Raw genomic sequence first — 18,381 nt, 5'->3', positions numbered from 1 at the left:
CAAAACTCAATACTTTCTCATATATCAAAAAATAAATAAATTCATATCCAGGATCATAATTGGAGCTCTGACAAAACTCTGATTCTTCTCTCTATTATTCCTTTATCCATCCATCCACCACTTTTTTTCAATGATTCTCATTGGAACGCATCGTGTGATCTTCACTCTCTTCAAGTCATAATTATTGATCCAATTATTTCACGAACAGGTAAATAAAATGATCTGAATTCGATCTTAATTAATGTTGCTTGCTTTTGCCCTATCTGAACTTCTTGAACCGTGTATATTTATATATATATATAATCAGAATCAACCTAATGTACCATACAAGTTAAACACCGATAAAGAAAGGGGAAAGAAAAATGGTAGGGACAGAGATCGCTAGCGCGAAGCAGTGACTGTTACATCAGGGACAGAATGAGAAGCATTTCCTGGATTTGACGCGAATCTGGAAGAGAACGCGCAGAACTGATAGTAATCTTCGTCTAACAAGCTTCCGCAGCCGCTGGTGTCAAAGTTGAGAGAGTAGCTCAGCGGATCGTACCGGCACTGGAACGCGCTGCTCTCTCCACTAGTGCTGCATAAAACTCGCCCTCGTTTCTTCAGTTTCCGCAACAGTTTGGCGACGCAGTTGCAGTGAGAGGAGGGGGACGCCTTTTTGGCGAGGGAAGTCGCAGTTACCGCGGCGGTGGCGGAGGATGTGGTAGTTTTGCCGCCGGCGGAGACGGTCTTCGGCCACCACAGAAGCCACATTTGCGTCATGCTCAGTGAAGAAAGAAAGTTGAAGAAGTTGCAGAGTGCGGCGAAATCGAAATATGGAAACTCAACTCTGCTAATTTATGTAGGTAAGTGGGAAGGTGACGTTTACGCGTCACGAAGAGCGCGTGAGGTTGAACTCTGTCTTCGGATCTCAGCGTGATTATCAAAGATTAAAAAAAAAACAAAAAACAAAAAATAAAAGGGTCGGCCTTCTTTTGTTATTCCCTCTAGGAAGTCATGTGTCCCCCACGTGATCGAGCATTGTAAACCCTAATTAGCATATGCTCTCTCTTCTATCTTTCTACAAACTTATTACCATATTTAATTTAGGTTAAAGTATTCAAAATACCAGTAAACTTTTAGTCTGTTCCGATTATACATCTGTCATTTAAATTTTTTACTAATATTCTTACCCTTTAAAATTGATTAGACACCCCTAACCAATTTTGTCGCAATTTTATGGTTAAAATATAAGTGATAGAAATTGACATGGTTGGTGAGTTATAAATGGAATAATGGCGTATGACAAATACTAATTACCACTAGACATAACTTTTCTAGCTAAGTTTGTTGTTTGCTTTTTTTACTTACCCCACCCTCCACACATTAGAGACAACCACCCAGTAGTTATTTATACATGTCACAATTGTTGTTTATTTGTTAGTTTTTATCCATCAAATTGTCGAGGAACATATTTGAAACAATGTTAAAAGTAAGGGTAGAAGTGAAACTTTTTTATTAATAAAAGTGTAATTAAAACTAATCTCAAAGCATTTGGAATAATTTAGTCTTTTAATTTATATCATAAAATCCAACTTATTATATTAGATTATATATTAAAGTAGGAGGAATAGTAGTCGTTGCTCCCTTAGTCATATAGTGAAATAAAAAATTAAGAAAAAAAAAGTTAAATTTTCCACCACCCTCGGGCAATGTATGACTCTATCCAAGAAAAAATTCGAATGCAAGAAGAGTATATTACTCTTTGTGTTCGCACTGGGATTTTATCTTTACAAATTTTTTAATGTTGGTAGACTCCACGTCATTTCTAATACGATGTTGACGTAGCGTACAGTGAAATGAAAAGGAGTTTTTATGAATATGTCAACATGCATATGTAGAAGCGAGGATTTGAATCCACGGCCTTTCAATTGAGAATATATGTAGGTTAGCGGAAGAGTATATATATCTATACTTCCGTAATACGATAAATTTTCCCACTTCATCCCTAACTTTAAAATTTGTGTTTATTTAATATTATGTATACTTTAAAAAGTTTCCTTACCATCTTTAATATAACAACGACATATTATTTTGATTAAATAACTGATTTGATACGATGCAATGGATAAAAGAATAGACACAGATAGATAGATAAATGGACAAATTAAAAAGATATGCAGACAAATAAAATTAATAAATGAGCTTAGTTTGTGAACTGCGATGTAGATATTTTTGGAGTTGAAATTCAATTGAATCCAATGGGAACTAGAAAATGTTGAAATGAGATGAGATGATAGAAGAGGCCATAGGGCACCCATAGTCAATGTTGTAGAGAAATGTCAGAAATGATTTGAATGGGACAAGAAGCTTCAAGCTATGGCCCCTCCCAATTGCTTTTATTTTCTCAATTCTCATCTTATGTGGGCCTGGGCCCCTTTTTCTTCAACCACATGCTACCCACTTTCATCCTTTTTTTTTTTTTTTTTCCCTCTTTAACATCTAATTTATCTAACAACTTAGGTAGTTTATAATATGAAAATGTATATGGTAGGGTTATAGGTTTATAGATTTTTAGGTTCATAAGTTTATGCTTAGATCTTAACCTACTAATTAATTACATACTAAAATTTGAATAAAGGTACTACAAACTTAGAGTATTGACTTGATGACTTCGTACTTTTGAAGGTTATGAACATCTTTCAAATTTTTCACGAGTAAAGAATTGAGTATTTTTTTAAAGATAATAAAAAAAAAAAAAGCAAAGATTTAATTTGTAAAAAGATATATGGAAGAATGATTGGTATTGGTATTGGTGTGCTAAGTTTATATTTGGAGGTTGAAAAGGAGATGGTGGGGGCATAGAGGCTTTGCCCCATGCCTTTACTCTGACTATCACGTGATTCCTTTATACCACTTTTAAAACTCATCTTCAAAACTCTACTGGTATGTTCAGAATCATAATTTTTAAATTCTACTCCTCAAAATATCCTAAAAAAATTACGCAAGTTGAATCTCAATCTTACACATAATAATCAACCAAAAAGCCAAAAAAAAAAATTTATATATAAAATTCTAAGGTTCTTCGTATCCATTTTAATTTAACTCAATATCCTTAATTCTTTTTTTTTTTTGAAACGTAACTTCCTTATTCTGAATAGGGTAACATGTTGTCCACTGTATTTAATATTAAACTAATAAAATTCTAACGACTTAAACTGTTCATATTTCATATTCTGATTACTTTTAATTACTCATATCTCATCATCTTTCCTCCTCACCGTCAAGTCGAACATCGTTAAAATACCTATCTCACCAAGATTCGAACCCATCCCCACTTGTTGTAAGAAGAAAGAATAAAAAAAAAATCTTCCCTCCCTACCGTTTTGGCCGTTTTCAATGGTAGTTTCTGGCTTTTTGCGCTAACGAGCAATTGGATTTCCCCAATATGGGTTGACGGAATCAATTGAGAAAAGGGTCAAATTTATATTTTTATGATTGTTTTATACAGTTCTCTTTAAAAATAAATTATTACACTTTTGATGGTTTATTTGTACTGTTTGTTTTGCTTAAAAATCAGGGTACATGCGATAATATTATCGTTTCTTGTTTATGTTTCTAACTATATTTTTATTAATATTTTAGAATAACTTGAAAACAGAAACAACAAACAAGAAATTTATTTTTGTTGTTTCCAAAATTTATATGTAATTTTGAGAATGTTTCCAAAAAATGAGAAACGATAAATATAAATAGTTCAAATACCTAGGCTTCTTAATTTTTCTTTAACAAACTCACAACTGCCCAAGGGAAAAAAAATTACTGAAAAGAGTTGTCTTTTGAGATATTATACAGAGATTTGAATGGGTAATTACCTCTCAATACCCCAATGAATGGTATGGTTGCATTGGAATTTGGATCTAAATATTCAGTTGGCCGATATATATTATATTCCCCACTGGCCTCAGACATGATTTCGTGGTTTTATTTTATTGTTTAATTTATTATTAAGAGAAAAAAAAGCATGTGCCCTCTGAAGCTGCCAAAGTATTTATTGTTGTTTTGATGGTATAGTTTATAATAATATTGTCCTTGGAAAGAAAAAAAAAAAAGATTATAATAATATTGAAAGTTCTTTTCTCAATTAATAAATGGGATGTGGAGAGAACAAGGGAGATCATTGGGTAAACAAGTTTGACCAAGACATGTGCCAAACCTTGGATTCTAAATCTTGTCATTCTACACACAGTGAGATGAGATGATAACATGATCACCTCACTCCCAACCCAAATTCTTCTTCTGTTTTTTTTTTTTTAACAACTTAATTGAGATTGTTTGTGTTATAGGTAGGTTCAAAGACTGTCACGTGAACTCCTCACTCGAAAATGCGTGTTCAAGCTTCAATTCAATCACCTCAAAGATGAAGTAAGACTCGTTTTGTGCCCACCTGGAGCATAGTCCAGCTCAACTATAATCTAAGAAAGGGGATATCTCAATAGAAATTTTGTTGATTCCATCCAAGAAAGATAGATATGCATTAAAGTAGTAGGGTTGCACTCTCCTAAGCTCTCTTGTATAAAAAGTGGAGTCTTACCCTCCAAAGGTACAGAATATCTTAGTAATGGCCAAACACCCAGGTGTGTAAAGTTTTGTTTATAGGTCCCCCGTTCATCTTGTCAGTTGACATGACATATCCTTGTCCAAAATCCTCCATCTACCGTCTTACTTAAAAATTTTAATTTTTTTTCTATATCTTTTTATTTTATAACATGAGTTAGGAATCTTAGGATTAAACCAGATTTAATTGTTTATAAATGTCACCAATATTTATGTTTATGTTTGATATAAATACCTAGGTATAGTGTCAATTTTAACATAGTTCAACTAGTTCAAGACACTTATTATTTCTGAATAAAAAGTTATTAGTTCGAATTCGTAATAAAAATAGTAGGTCTTCATTCTCTTGACTTTGTTTGTAAGATACAATAATACATTAAATTTTTGTATGACATTTTCATATGTCCATACATTTGACATCAACGTAAAGGATGAATGATGTTTTCTTAGTATCATAAAAAATTGATACAATATAAAAACATCAACGTAGTATCAAGATAATATTAATATTAATTAGGAAAATTCACAGAATAATTAATAACATCACTCCGGTGGATTGGAGCTCAATTTGAAACAGCCCAATAAGAAAGTGGGCCAGGATCGGGTTGGGCTCTTGTTGTTCTTTGCTTCTTCCAGTAGTTAACAACAGTGAAAATTGAGATTACTCGGATTTCTCCGTCGCAGCTGCAATTTGCTGGAGAAAGAATGGAAGTCGACGGTGCGGTGGTGATCGAGAAAGTTGCAGGAAAATCCGCCGTCACGAGATGCTTTTCCAAGTATCCCCTCAAATTCATCATTCCCAGAAAGGTTCGTCTTTTTTGTCTAATCAACTTTTTCTTTTCCTCCGTTGTCAGCTAATTATGTTCAATCGCCTGTAATGTTTCCTCTTTTAGGTCGGTCCCTCCAAAACTGATGCTATTTGGATTTATAGCCTCAATTATGGTGGCGGCATTGTCTCTGTACGATCTCTCTGCTGTCTTCTACATTGAATTACACTTTTTCTCTTCAACTTACTTTCGATATCTTTCCTTTGCTCAATCTCATTCGGGTTTAATTTTTATGATGCAGGGAGATTCAATTTCGTGCGAGTTGACTGTTAAAGATGGCTGCACTGCAATCCTAACGACTCAGTCTTCTACTAAGGTGATCAATCTTCCGCGCCTAGCTCTGATTAGATAAATCGCCACTTCCTCATTTTTGTTTAGTGGATTGGAATCCATGCAAAGTATTTTGTACTTTATCTACTTATTCATTGTACTTCTCTCCTCCTGCCGATGGGGTTTCCAATTTCGCAATCTTATGCTGCTTTAGGTTTACAAGTCCAGGGGAGAAGAGCGCTCTGAACAAGTATTGAAGGTGTGCCTTGTTTTATTTTTGCTTTTTGTGACTGAAGTGTCCAATGATTTGTTAAGGTCTTTTCATGTTTCTATAAATATTTTCATGTAGTTTAGCATTTGTCTGCAGTAGGCAACGATTGGTCGCGATGCCCTTTTGGCCGTACTTCCAGATCCCGTGACATGCTTCGCCACCGCAAGGTATGCACAGAAACAAGTCTTTAGAGCTGATGCAGGCTCTAGTATGGTTCTTGTCGACTGGTTTACAAGTGGGCGCCATGGAAGGGGAGAAATCTGGGAGTTTGATTTCTTCAAGAGCACCAATCAAATATACTTAGAAGACGACCATCCATTATTTTTTGATACGGTAAAGTTGAAAGTACTTTCACTTTAAACTACAATTGCATAAGAAAGTGATACACTGAACTTAACTTTTAGGCACGGATTCTGTGAGTTTCTCTCTATTGTAGTATTGTTTATTTTCTGCTAGATGCAATTTTATCAACTCTTGCGGTCTGCATTGCATTATACACCTTGTCTTATCTCATGATAGACTCTCTCTCTCTTTCAAGTTTCAATTTTTCATATTCTGTTATTTGTTTAGAAGTTCCATTATTTCTTTCAAAGATTATTTGGTTGGGAAGCCAAGGCATCTCAAGTATGTATCTGTGTTGAAAATTTTCCTTTATTCCACTTCACTTTTGGGCTAAAAAGCACGGACACTTTATTTTGGGCAACGTGTCCGTGTCCGCTCCGACACTTATCGGATACTTGCTAGCTTAATAGACATGTATCACACACTAGTTGTAAAAAGTGAATATGGATTGAACACTTGTTAGGCACATATCGAATACTTGTTAAGCATAAGAAATAGACATGAATGAATGGTAGTATAGGGCAAAATAATAAACTTTGAGTAAAATACATCAAACTCATTTTTCATACACAAAAATGCATAAGCTTATTAGTTTTGAATTTCCTTCCTAAAAAAATTGTATAATTATTGACGTGTCCTTGTCGTGTCTATGTCCTAGATTTTTAGAAAATAACGTGTCACTGTGTCTGTGTCATGTTGTATTTGTGTCCGTATCTGTGCTTCTTAGCTTTTGGGTGAGTTTGGTTCATATTGCAAAGAATCATGAACTTTCTCTAATCAGACCATTAGTTTTAAGTTGTTGTATTATAAATCTATATAATAATGTAAATTGTGCCTGAAAAGGTCGTCCTTTTCTTAATCCCCTTGTGACCTTTATAACCAATAGTAGTATCGTCAATGAGGAGCAACTTCCAAAAGTTAAATATTGTTCTTCCACAAGTACTGGTTAAAAATTAATAACCTTCTTATAAGTCATCCTGGCATCATATAGGTTAAGAAGACTTGAGCTTTTTTTCCTTTGTCCATGATGAGTGCTTTATACTATCATCTATAGTAGAGTATGTTTGTATCCTGAAATCCTAGATACAATCACTTCCAAAACATGCTTGAATATGATTTATTTGTCTGTTGACCTTTTTTTCTGAAATCATATATGGTCTCATCAATTGCAGGTGCTTCTAGAGCGAGAAAGCACGAACTCTTTAATAGATCGCATGCATGGATACCAAGTCATTGCAATGGTTGTAATTTTGGGGTAGACACTTGAGCATCTTTGACTAGCTTCATTTCCTTGACCTTCTACTTTGAGAGTCAGGAAATGTGTTTTCTGGTTTACATTATTGTTGGTGGTGGCTCCACTACAGGCCAAAGGTTAAGAATATTCGAGACCAAGTTCGAGAAAACGTGAAAAAGATGATGAGTGACCAATTACATTCTCCTTTCACTTCTGCCCGTGGAGCCCAAATGAAAATGAAGTCTGATCATTTTTTGACCAAACCTGGCATCATTGCTTCTTCCAGCGTCTTTGGCCCCATGGTGAGTTAAATAAATGCATTCACGATCTGTTAGTTGAATTTAGATATTTCTTTGTAGTAAATTTGTTATAGAGTATAGTAACGGCTAAGTGGACTAAGAATTTTAAAATGTTACATTTTTCTTGTAGGGAATTGGCACTGTTGTTAGAATAGCTGCCATGGAAACTGAAACAGTGTACAGGTTCCTCCAGCAACAGCTAGCTTCAATGGAACCCCTTCTTGGAGTGCCACCTTATAAATGAGAAGTAAGCTCAAAAACTCCTGAATGTAAGCCATTCCCTTGTAACGGAGCAATAATCAATGGAATGTTGTATTGTCTGGAACCTTACATTAGTAAAGTGAAGAACACAAGCACAGAGAAGGCGGTTGCCATATGGAACCTATGAAATCTGGAGACTAATTTCGTTTTTTGCTTTCAATCCATTCACATTAGCGTTCAATAGTACAGAGAACGAAAACTAAAAATCCGAAACTTAGAACGAAGAATAGAAGAACAGAGACGAACAGTTAACCCACATACATTCAAGTTCATCTGTCGAATTAGCCTTAAGAGAATTGGACTACATAATGTTAAAAAAAAATTATTGTTATTCAAGCGGCACATTTGATTGACCATTAGTTGAAGCTAATCCTGATGCCAACCGTGAGGTAAAAGAGAATAATTTAGACAATTTAAGTTCGAATTTAACAACTTAAATTTATGAAGCCATCAACTAGAGCTGCCAGATTGCAACTGATAAGGTTCCTGCATGCATTAAATTAAACGATTTAAAGAGTGGAATTTATTTGTTGAAGCTAAAGTTCAGTTTCCTCACCTGAAATGCTAGCAATCAGAGTCATGGTAGCTAAAATCCACACAATCTTCGATAAGTGTTTGGGAAACATAATATTAAGTTTATTAACAAGAAGGAAGAAATACTTGTTGAATAACACAGCATTTGATGTCACAAAGCGTTAAATAATCCCACACTATATTTCACAAGTATAAGAAAAATGAACCTCATTTTCAATGCTAACTCTAAAATAATAAAGCCGGTGCCTCACAAGTAGGTTTTGGGAAAGGTTGACTTCAACTAGAAAGAAATTTCACAAGGTGCATGGAATGTCCTTCCACGGCATATCGCTTCTAGGTTTTCTCCTGCATATGAACAAAGTGGCGATACCTCCACACCTATGTTCAACATCAAATATAGATCACATCAGAAAACCATCATTCCAAAGAGTTAATAATATAGCCTCGAGGAGATATTTGTCTAATACATTAAATGGTTAGGAGAATTTTGAGGATCAAATAATATTAATAAAATCTTTCTGCCTGGCCAGGCTAGGGAAGTCCTTTCTATTTTATCTGTACTCCGAATACGCTTGCTATGTGTTCAATCCAAGATACTGAGCGAACATTATCTATAGTTCAAGTATGCATTAAATGTACCGGTTGCATATAAAGGCACTGAATGTGTCAAGAATCCACCAGCTGCAACCACCCAGCGAGCGTGGAGTCGAAGAACAAGGAGCCTAGCACTATCTGGAGTGTCAAAATTTGACCCATTGGCATTTTTCACTGGTGCGAACTCTTCTTCTCGTAAGATCTAGTTAAAGAAACAAAAATGAAACTTGAATACCCAGTATGGTGATAACTGATAAGAACCCCTCCTAGATAGAGTACAAAATAATATATATATATGCAAGAGAGGAAACAAAAGATGATTTCACCTCAAAAAGTGCAGTAGAAGGAGCATAAGGAAATGCATCGAATATAAACTGCTCCATTTTTAGTCCCATTGTGTGCCCGTGAATAGAAGGAATTTTTTTCTCCGCCAGGTGATAGCTACAATTAGAAGAAGTATATGAGCAAGCTCTTCGTGATATATATGAATTGTAGAGTCACTGTCAACTCGAGGATATGAGCTGGCATAGTAAGCCACAAAAGAACACAACATTGAAGACATGCAGCTTTTCTAAACTGTGTGATACTAAGAATAATAATTGAGCAAAAGTAATCAAACCTCCTCTGTATATCCCTTTAACACAGTTATTAGTCATCCAAAACTTGGGTAATGAACATAGATCCTCAAGTGGATGCTCCTAGGCTGACCACTAAGCTAAGATCAGATTCTTCCTCTCCTGTTACACCAAGAAAACCCCACCCATCCCTTACAACTATAATTGATGGATCCTCCTTGGACATTAGGAAGAATGACTGAGACTAATAATGTTCAAGGAAAGTGAGACAATATTTATGGTATAAAATAATGCCTTTTGAAACAAGATAAGAATATTTTTTGGTTTTCTATCAAAAATAAATTAGAAACTTAAAGAGGAGCTTTTGGAAACCCTTTTATTTTGCATAAATGAAAGTCAAGGTTTTCTATGAATGCATGCGGACCATCATCTTGTAAAACTCATATCGAATTCTTGAATATTATATAAAATAGTTTGCAAAGAATTTTAAAAACCATACATTAAAAGTTATATAAAGTGAGATGGGGCTAATATCATGGTTCTCAAAAAAAAAAAAAAAAATTAAGAATTATACTCATTAAACCAAGTTAGTCAATCACAAGTAATGATAACATTGTGAACAACAATGCCAAGCGGTTTTTTTCTCTTTTCTTATAACTGTATGCGAATATGCCTAGCTTAGTTAACCAGGTACTTGTATAACATTTACAGACAAGAAACTCATATGAAATTTAGCATCCTAAACTGGTGGACATCATAATTTGAACCCATTATCTTAAAACAATTTGAGTTTACATTGTGTCCTATCCCTTTAACTATTGAGCCAACCCATTGCAGTTAAATGCTCAAAGGATAGTTCAGACTAACAAAGGGTAATTACCTTCAAATCTCACAGTCAAGGACATTTGTATAATTCCAGGTCAATGGTTTACGGGAAAAAAAAAGTACAGAAGTTTCATAAAAGGAATCCAAGAATTTCAAGCTAAAAACCTTTGAATAAAAACTAACTTTCACCTTTCACCTTTCACATGCGCCTACTCAACAAAAATGAACAAGAAAATTGAAATGCATCATTTGATTCTACAACATTCGATTGCAAATGAACTCCCTACTTGAGTTAAGAAGCTTTTTCATATCCAAAAATCACTCAATGTCCAACATACACCAAGTCTGGAATTGAAATATAACATTCAATTCTACAACATTCAATTGTAAAAAGGGACTGTGGATCCGTGTCCAACTTCAGGTTAATTCAACCCTAGCAATCAAAACCAGGATAGAGTCCTATCCAACAATCTCAATATTATCATTCATTGAGGTTTGAGCATTTCAATCATTTTATGAATTGGATAATAGTTAAAAACTCTAGCAAGGACCAAAACACGTTCCACCTAGAACATTATAACAAGGATGGAGAAGCATCAAATGAATAGTTGGAACCTTATTCTGTTCAATTATAAAATTTTAAACTAGATGGGAGGAGAGAGAGAGAGCTACTAACATGCTGTCTTTCTCAAGACCATTTGCCACTTGGTTTAGAAACTCCAAAGTAAACATGTGTAAGCACACCTGTACATTAAAAAAAAAAATCGAAACATTAAGCTTCATGTTCTAAACGTTATTTCAGGTTTCAAAGCATAAAAGAGGTTGAAAATCCAAAGTAAACATGGGTACGCATGCCTGAACATGTAAAAGAATTTAAACTTTACATTCATATTATTTCAAGTTTCCAAGCATAAAAGACAAGAACAACATGATAAATTAGTAGAATTGAGTGTATTTCTGAAAGAGGATTAAAGATTCTGCTCCATCAAAAGAAAATATAATCTTCGGTACTATTGATAATAGGCCATAAAATATATAAGAACGTAATACAACCAAGAATCAAGAAAAATCCAGCTATGAAATGGTCTCATAAATGGTAACTTGCATTTGACCTTGCTGGGGTGTTTCGGGTGAGTGCACACTGAAACCAAAAAATATCATGCACAATAGCAAGAATGAAAAATGTAACTTGACTAAAAAGTAAATGCATTACATACAATCAGACAACCACTAATAAGGTGCTAAAAAGTCAACTGTGTGAATAAAATTTTGAAGCAAAAGGATATTGAAAAACTGATTTTCATCTGTCTGTATGTTGACATAAGAGCCACACTGAAACAATCTCTAAACTTGCATTTACGAATAATTGGGCTAGATACAAAAATTTTAGATATATCGTAAGTACTATTTCAGCAAAAGAAAAGGGTAAAACAAACATTACATTACTCCAACAGAAACGAAGGCGCCCTGTTACTTGATTGATTGCAGAAGCCAGTGATGGATCCAATTCACTGTACTCAACCACAGTGAGTGGTCCCCCTTTCCCTCGTCGGACAAATACACCAACCTTTTCTTGGGGGTATGCCTATGACCGAAGAAATCAAAAATAAAATAAAATACAATCTACTCCTTAAAAAATTGCATATGGGTAAGATAAGGTCAGAGAAAATGTTAAAGAATCTGTCTCATTTGGCTGGCATTTACTGGGTTGGACCAAATAACTCATTCAGTTTTTTACTGTGAAGTTGTAGACTTCAGAGTACGTCTTTTACAGAGCAAGAACAAAGATTTCAATCTCTACATTATATATATTTCTAAACACCATCATCCAGATATAAGAATATCTAAAATGAGATTGAAGCCAACAGTAGTTTAGAGATCTACTACGTTCTAATCCACAAAGAATTTTAAGTTAGACAAGAAGCTTCTTGGAACCAATATTTTAGTCATTATTGCATTAATCTCTTCCCATATGTAAAATAAACAATAAAATTAATTACCTTACGGACAACTTTTGCTGCCGCAGATACGCCTTTATCAATGAAATAACCCAAGAACGTTGGATCAGCCACGCGAACCTTTCATCATGATGCAAATTTTTGAAACATATTAATAATTTTGCAAAATCACTAATCCAGCACTAAGAAAGTTCAACATATATGGGAACTCACTAATGCATTGTCAACTCCATAGCAATCTATATATTTAATCCCTCTTGCCGACATATCTTCTAATAAGTGTGAGGATCTTAAAGCTGATCAAAAAACAGCAGATCCACATAAGAGGTAAAAAATAGAGTTATGAGTACCCAGCAACTCAAGCTTATTAGTTTGACCAGCTTACCTGTGTATACTCCCCCATTCCCATCTGGAGCCTTAGATACCTAGCTTTTCAAATTTCAAACTCTTAAAATCTGGTTTTTATATAATTGGAATAGAGAATAACAGTGTGATGCAGAGATATGGAGTTCAATAACATTAAAATCATCAGTGTTAATAATTTCTCCTATCAAATGTAATAAATGCAGACGAACTTTCAGACCCTGAGGAAACAACCGCCAATTTACCAATGCCATATTCATCCACTACATAGCATTGTACTATATCCATGACTACTAACAAATTCTTTTCATGAAAGAGATAAGTCCTTCCTCCTAATCAAATATAAGATTCTACCCTGCCCCTTGAGTTCATCAAATACAAATATCAATCTATGAGTGTCCATACCAATGAATATATTTGAAATCAAAATAGATTTTCCAATCCCAATCCCAAAGTTACTTGAAATCATGGTTTAACATGACTTGTGAAGTACTGGGATTGTGAAATTATTGGTCAACTTTGCAAAAAAAAAAAATATATAGATATATTATTGGTCAAATATTTTGATACTATGTCAGACACCACTTCCTTTATTCAAGAGACAAATCAGTGTCAATGTTTCTTCTCTTAGTTCCTAGCTTGAGAAATCAAAGATTGCTAGAAGAGTCAACTCACAATGATACAGGGAAAGGGAACATGGGGGGAAAGGGAAAGAGAAGGGTCGTGTGTGAAAGATATGATATGGATAATTGAGAATTTATCAATTCATATGAAAAAAAAAAAAAGAATTGAAACCATACTCTGTATGGTGTTTCCATCACAAATCTACCGTCCTTTGATATACAAGGAATGGTGCCCTGCTGAAAGAAGGTGACCTGCAATCCGGACATGGTGAAAGTGAGCACCATAGAAAGCAGGGAATTTAGAGAAAAGGTATGAGCATCTAAAGGATTATAACTTGATTCGCCTCCAAACCGAAATATTTCTGACTTTCAAAAAAACTGCGAGTGGTCTCATCAGTAAATGGGCTGGTCATCACATACCAATGAATTGATGCAGAACTGGAAGAATCTGTGATTAATGATGTACGTCAATAACTGTGACTAACCTCCATTATAATATAACTTCGTCAGAAGTCTCAAAGTACTTGGAATTAAATCCATACTCCATTATTTTCTAGCTGTCCCAACCTTCAGGGATAAAAAGGAAACAAAATGTGTACAGAAAAGTGAAAACTTACTGTCGGTTATGGCTTGAGCAGCTAATCGTTGAATGCGTAAAATTCTCTCAGCTTGAAGTTGAAAAAGGGATTTCCCCGATGGAAGGCCAATGTCTAACAATGAAGTATATCACAAATATAAATACTAGAGTGTATCAGTGGTATAAATACATAAACAAATATAAGCTTCCTCAATCTCCTATCAATACAAAATGAAATTAGAAGGAATAAGGATTCAATCATTTTGTGTGTAAGAGAGAGAGAGAGGAGGGAGATTTAAGTCACTAATCTTCCTCATACCTCAAATAGTTTGAAAATACGTCATCACCATAGAATACATCACAGTAAAAAATGTTTCATTGTATGTCAGCTCAAGACGAGAGTATGCCTTTCTTCTAGTTCTTACCTTCAAGCCTTCTCATGGCACGCTTTCCCTTTCATATCATGACCTACTACAGGTATTCTATTTATAACGTATTCCATATTAATTGTTACAGTTACACTTATGTCATCGTAATACATTTATGCTCTCTCTCTCTATAATTATACTAGAACCATGACTGAAACAATTTGCTAAGACATGACCAGATAGATACAAGCAGAAGTAAATAGTTGTTGATGAGTTTACAAAACTTTTGGGATGATAAAAAACCATGAGAATCTCAAGAAAACATAGATTTGACCCTTTCAACATACAGAAGTCCATTGAGAGCAATAACAATTCATTTTTTGCCATCAACTATTGGATTGAATATCCACACCAAAACATTATGAATCCTTTTATGTGAGCCAGCAAGTAGAACAAGGAATAAATGATTCAACAAGTAAATAAATAGCTAAGTAAAACATCAATTCTACATGAAAATCAATTTAAATGGCACCTCCGTGGGGAAACCTTAAGTATTTGCTCTATTACTTAGTGAATATGATTTTTACTTACTGAAACATCCCTTAGGATCAGAACTGCCCAGTCGAGTTCCCTGCATTTAAATTTCAACAACAGAAGGCAAATAAAAATCCAATCGAGTATCCACCCATGTAAAAATAAATCCATGGTTATTGCCCTAGTGCAAGTGATAGTGTAGTTGTATTAGTAGTAATAGCAGTTATAGCAGTCATTTTCACAAAAAGTCCAGTTGCTAAGGATGTCATGCATCAATGTTCATAAGTTGACTATTTAATTGAATTACAAGCACGAGACAGATTACTCAGTCATGATGGACTCGTTCTTAGTAAGTATTCATCTCTGCTATCTTATATCCTTTTGCTTGCCCAACTAAGTAAAGTAGTCGTGCCCAAATAAGGTAAGAGAAAAAAAAATTAAAGAGATTTCAAGTAGAAACAAAAATGAAAGAATCCCCGTTCACATTTGTTGATCATTATATTGTCTCGACTGCCTATCAACTTTAAAAGTAGAGGCTGCAAAACTAGATCATAATTACTTTTTCTTTTTTGTTCCAAATACACTCTCTCTTCTCAAATCAAATAAATAATTTGTTGTATGGGAGGCTTTTTTTCTACATCTTACATCTAAGACTTTATCCATCTTCTATGAAGGAGTCATGGCAAGATGAGTTCTTATAAGAAGCAACAATGAGTGACTTCAAGAATCTAATTATTATTACAACAAACAGCCTAAAAATTTCAACCGCACAAAACAAATTAACAAATGAAAGACTGCAGTCGCCAATTACTGCTGTCAAAGGATGCATTTCATACAGGTCTTGCGACACAGTTAGCTTCTTGTAACCTATAAGCTTTCTGTTACTAAATCCCTGTATACAGATTTATATTCTTTAATAAGGGATTTTTTGCCACCGCCAGAAGGGTAAAAATGGCCTTGGTACATCTCTGATACAAGGCTGTCCAATGGCTAATTCTCTCCAAAATTGGAAAGCATTTCAAGTTTTCTGCCGGTCCTTATCTCTCTCAGCAAATCAGTAAAATCTCTAATTTACTGATCTCTAGCTCTTCGGCTTCTTCAGATTAAGGCATCTTGCAATCACCCTTGATTGTTCATTTTTTTGTTTTTAGCCGTTAGCTTCTTTTCTTTTTTTTTTTCTTTTTTTAATTTCCTTAGATCATGTCTCTTAATTTTATTTTTTTCTTTTAAGTACAAGATTGTGTCCTTTAGACTTTGATTCTTTTGTACATCGTTCCAATATGTATGCTGATTTCGTATAGAGATCTCTACAGTGAAAATAAGACTGTTCCTTTGGATTCTTGTACAAACTCTTTTTTCCATAGTTCCTTCATCGTAATAAGTGTCAAGTGGAAGTCCTACTTGGCAGACTATTTCTCAGCAATTTTTTATATCAAATGGACTCTACGCAAGGTAATTATTAGCTATCTAAGACTAATCAGAATTTTCATTTTTTTTTAATGAATAACGAGAACTAAAAGGGGAGGGGAGGAAGGGATCTACTTAAAAAGAGTAGAATCAAACAAAGAGCATCATTAACTTTGATAATGCTTTATAGTTGAGTATAAAGGTCTGACACAAAGTAAAAGGAATCAATGCCAAGCAGTCGAATCAAGTTTTGCCAAAAAGTTAAAACATGCCAAGGAGAAATGAAAAATTATACCTGACCACCAGATAAAAGCAAAACAGCCAACTTTCCATCTGAGATGGCCTTCAACCCCGTCTTCCACCATCTCTCTCTTTCGTCAAGGGTTCGCTCCTCCAGCGTGGACACGCAACTCTCTGGTACAGGCTCAATTGCAGCCGCAGGTAGCCCTACCAGCGTAGTACAATTACAGATTACATTTAATCAATCTGATTGTCACAATTAAAAAAGGGACACATGAGGGAGATACCAACCTTGAGAACGAAGCGAACATCGAATAATTCGATCTACTCTGGAAAGATCTAAACTCTGAAAAAGAGCATCGATAATCATGTTACAACTAACGCTTTGTGCATCAGGAATGAATATCACAAGAAGAAAATAACTAATTTCCAGCATCATGCAGCAGGATTAGAAACATAAAACTAGCAAAATTCAGCTTGTTTAGCTGAAGAGAAACCGATTAAAACGATAGAAACTGAAAATTCTTGTAATTATAGAACTCTCACACTCAGCTCTCAACTAAAATGCATGGAGTATGAATTAGAGCAGTAAGTGATCCATTTCTTTGGGGAACACCATATACTCATACTCAGAAGATCCAAAGGGAGGTGAATTCAGAAGGAGAAATAAGGGAGGTTTACCTCAATATCCTTGACAAGAAGGTCTCTCTCCTCGTGAGAGAGCTCGTCCCAGAGAGCAAATACATCTTCCTGGCCATAATCCTTGAGCCTCTCAAGCAAGGCCTGAGGCGGTTGTTGCAGCAGCAGCTGCTGTGGCGGTTGCGGCTGCGGCGTCAGCGAGGCATTGGCATCGAAACCAACGACCGCCATTGGCTCCGTGATTGGCAGATCTCTGTGGAAAACTGAAATTGGGAGGGGGTGAATCTTTGATTGAGTGTCGGTGTGCGTTTGATTTTGAGGGAGAAATAGAACAGTAACGACGAAGACAGGGAATCAGTCAGTGTAACCACCTGCTAGAAGTGGGATGACCGAAATGACCCCATTCTTCTTATTCTATTCCCAATCCGGAGTTTCAACTTTCAAGCAAATGCGAACGCCTCTTGTCTTCTTGTTTTCTACCTTCAAAAATCTATCTCCAAAAACTATTTTGATTTCGTCTCTCTAATTTGGCACCCAATTCTCTTCTAGTCTCTTTACTTTAATTTTCGAATAAAAAAAAAGCTTCAATAAATAATTTTTAATCTTATTTTGAAATTTGATAAATTCTTTATATTGTTTAAATCTATTAATATAAGCTTCTAATTTTAAATTAAAACATAACAACCTTTAGCTTGGGTGGAATATGGTAGGGGATCAAATTTGAATTTGATAACATAATTTATTTTTAACTTTTAATCATTTTGGTCCTAAAATTTTTTTTCATCTGAAAACATGATTTATCGTCTAGTTACAAAAGTGTAATAGGGATAGGTCGGTTTTTAGATGAACTCGAACCGACTCGAATGTATTTGATTTTGACTTGATTTTGGTTGATCAATTTCGGTTTTTTTTCCTCCTCTCTCGATAGAGGGGGAGGGAGAGTAAAAAATTCAATTTGTAACCTAGAAATTTGCTTGATTTAGCAAAGGAGAGAGAAGTGCGGAGAGAGAGAGTAAAAAATTCAAATTGCAACCTAAAAATTTG

At 34.7% G+C, this 18,381-nt stretch overlaps 3 protein-coding genes across 5 annotated transcripts; 1 reads left to right on the top strand and 2 right to left on the bottom strand.

Moving 5' to 3' along the window:
- Positions 1-381: 381 nt before the first annotated feature.
- On the bottom strand, positions 382-762 carry LOC111015812 (uncharacterized). The gene has a single exon (XM_022290972.2). It carries the CDS (start codon positions 760-762, stop codon positions 382-384), a length of 381 nt encoding a protein of 126 aa, XP_022146664.1.
- Positions 763-5,245: 4,483 nt separating this feature from the next.
- Positions 5,246-8,260, top strand: URED (urease accessory protein D). 2 transcript variants are annotated; one of them, XM_022290994.2, is made up of 8 exons: positions 5,246-5,403; positions 5,490-5,555; positions 5,665-5,739; positions 5,908-5,952; positions 6,064-6,297; positions 7,479-7,561; positions 7,671-7,842; positions 7,970-8,260. In XM_022290994.2, the coding sequence occupies exons 1-8, from the start codon at positions 5,302-5,304 to the stop codon at positions 8,081-8,083; spliced, it is 891 nt and encodes a 296-aa protein (XP_022146686.1). In that variant the 5' UTR covers positions 5,246-5,301; the 3' UTR covers positions 8,084-8,260. The 2 variants fall into 2 exon arrangements, with proteins under 2 accessions (XP_022146686.1, XP_022146687.1); XM_022290995.2 differs by lacking the exon at positions 5,490-5,555 and having other exon boundaries at positions 5,248-5,403.
- A 423-nt stretch (positions 8,261-8,683) lies between these two features.
- LOC111015829 (UDP-N-acetylglucosamine diphosphorylase 2) lies at positions 8,684-17,762 on the bottom strand. Of its 2 annotated transcripts, XM_022290993.2 has the most exons (15): positions 17,380-17,758; positions 16,990-17,044; positions 16,754-16,905; positions 15,109-15,148; positions 14,190-14,282; positions 13,908-14,020; positions 13,750-13,824; positions 12,972-13,011; positions 12,800-12,882; positions 12,629-12,706; positions 12,070-12,213; positions 11,305-11,372; positions 9,555-9,669; positions 9,274-9,430; positions 8,684-9,012 (listed from the first exon to the last, which is right to left on the bottom strand). In XM_022290993.2, exons 1-15 carry the CDS (start codon positions 17,566-17,568, stop codon positions 8,915-8,917), a joined length of 1,500 nt encoding a protein of 499 aa, XP_022146685.1. In that variant the 5' UTR covers positions 17,569-17,758; the 3' UTR covers positions 8,684-8,914. The 2 variants fall into 2 exon arrangements, with proteins under 2 accessions (XP_022146685.1, XP_087976105.1); XM_088119979.1 differs by lacking the exon at positions 12,070-12,213 and having other exon boundaries at positions 17,380-17,762.
- Positions 17,763-18,381: the final 619 nt, after the last annotated feature.

Source organism: Momordica charantia, assembly GCF_013281855.1.
Source record: "Momordica charantia cultivar OHB3-1 chromosome 1 unlocalized genomic scaffold, Mcharantia_2.0 BLBB01000001.1, whole genome shotgun sequence".
In the NCBI taxonomy this organism is placed as follows: Eukaryota; Viridiplantae; Streptophyta; class Magnoliopsida; order Cucurbitales; family Cucurbitaceae; genus Momordica; species Momordica charantia.
Note: the sequence above shows the minus strand (reverse complement) of the source record. Positions and strands in the feature narration are given on the sequence as shown.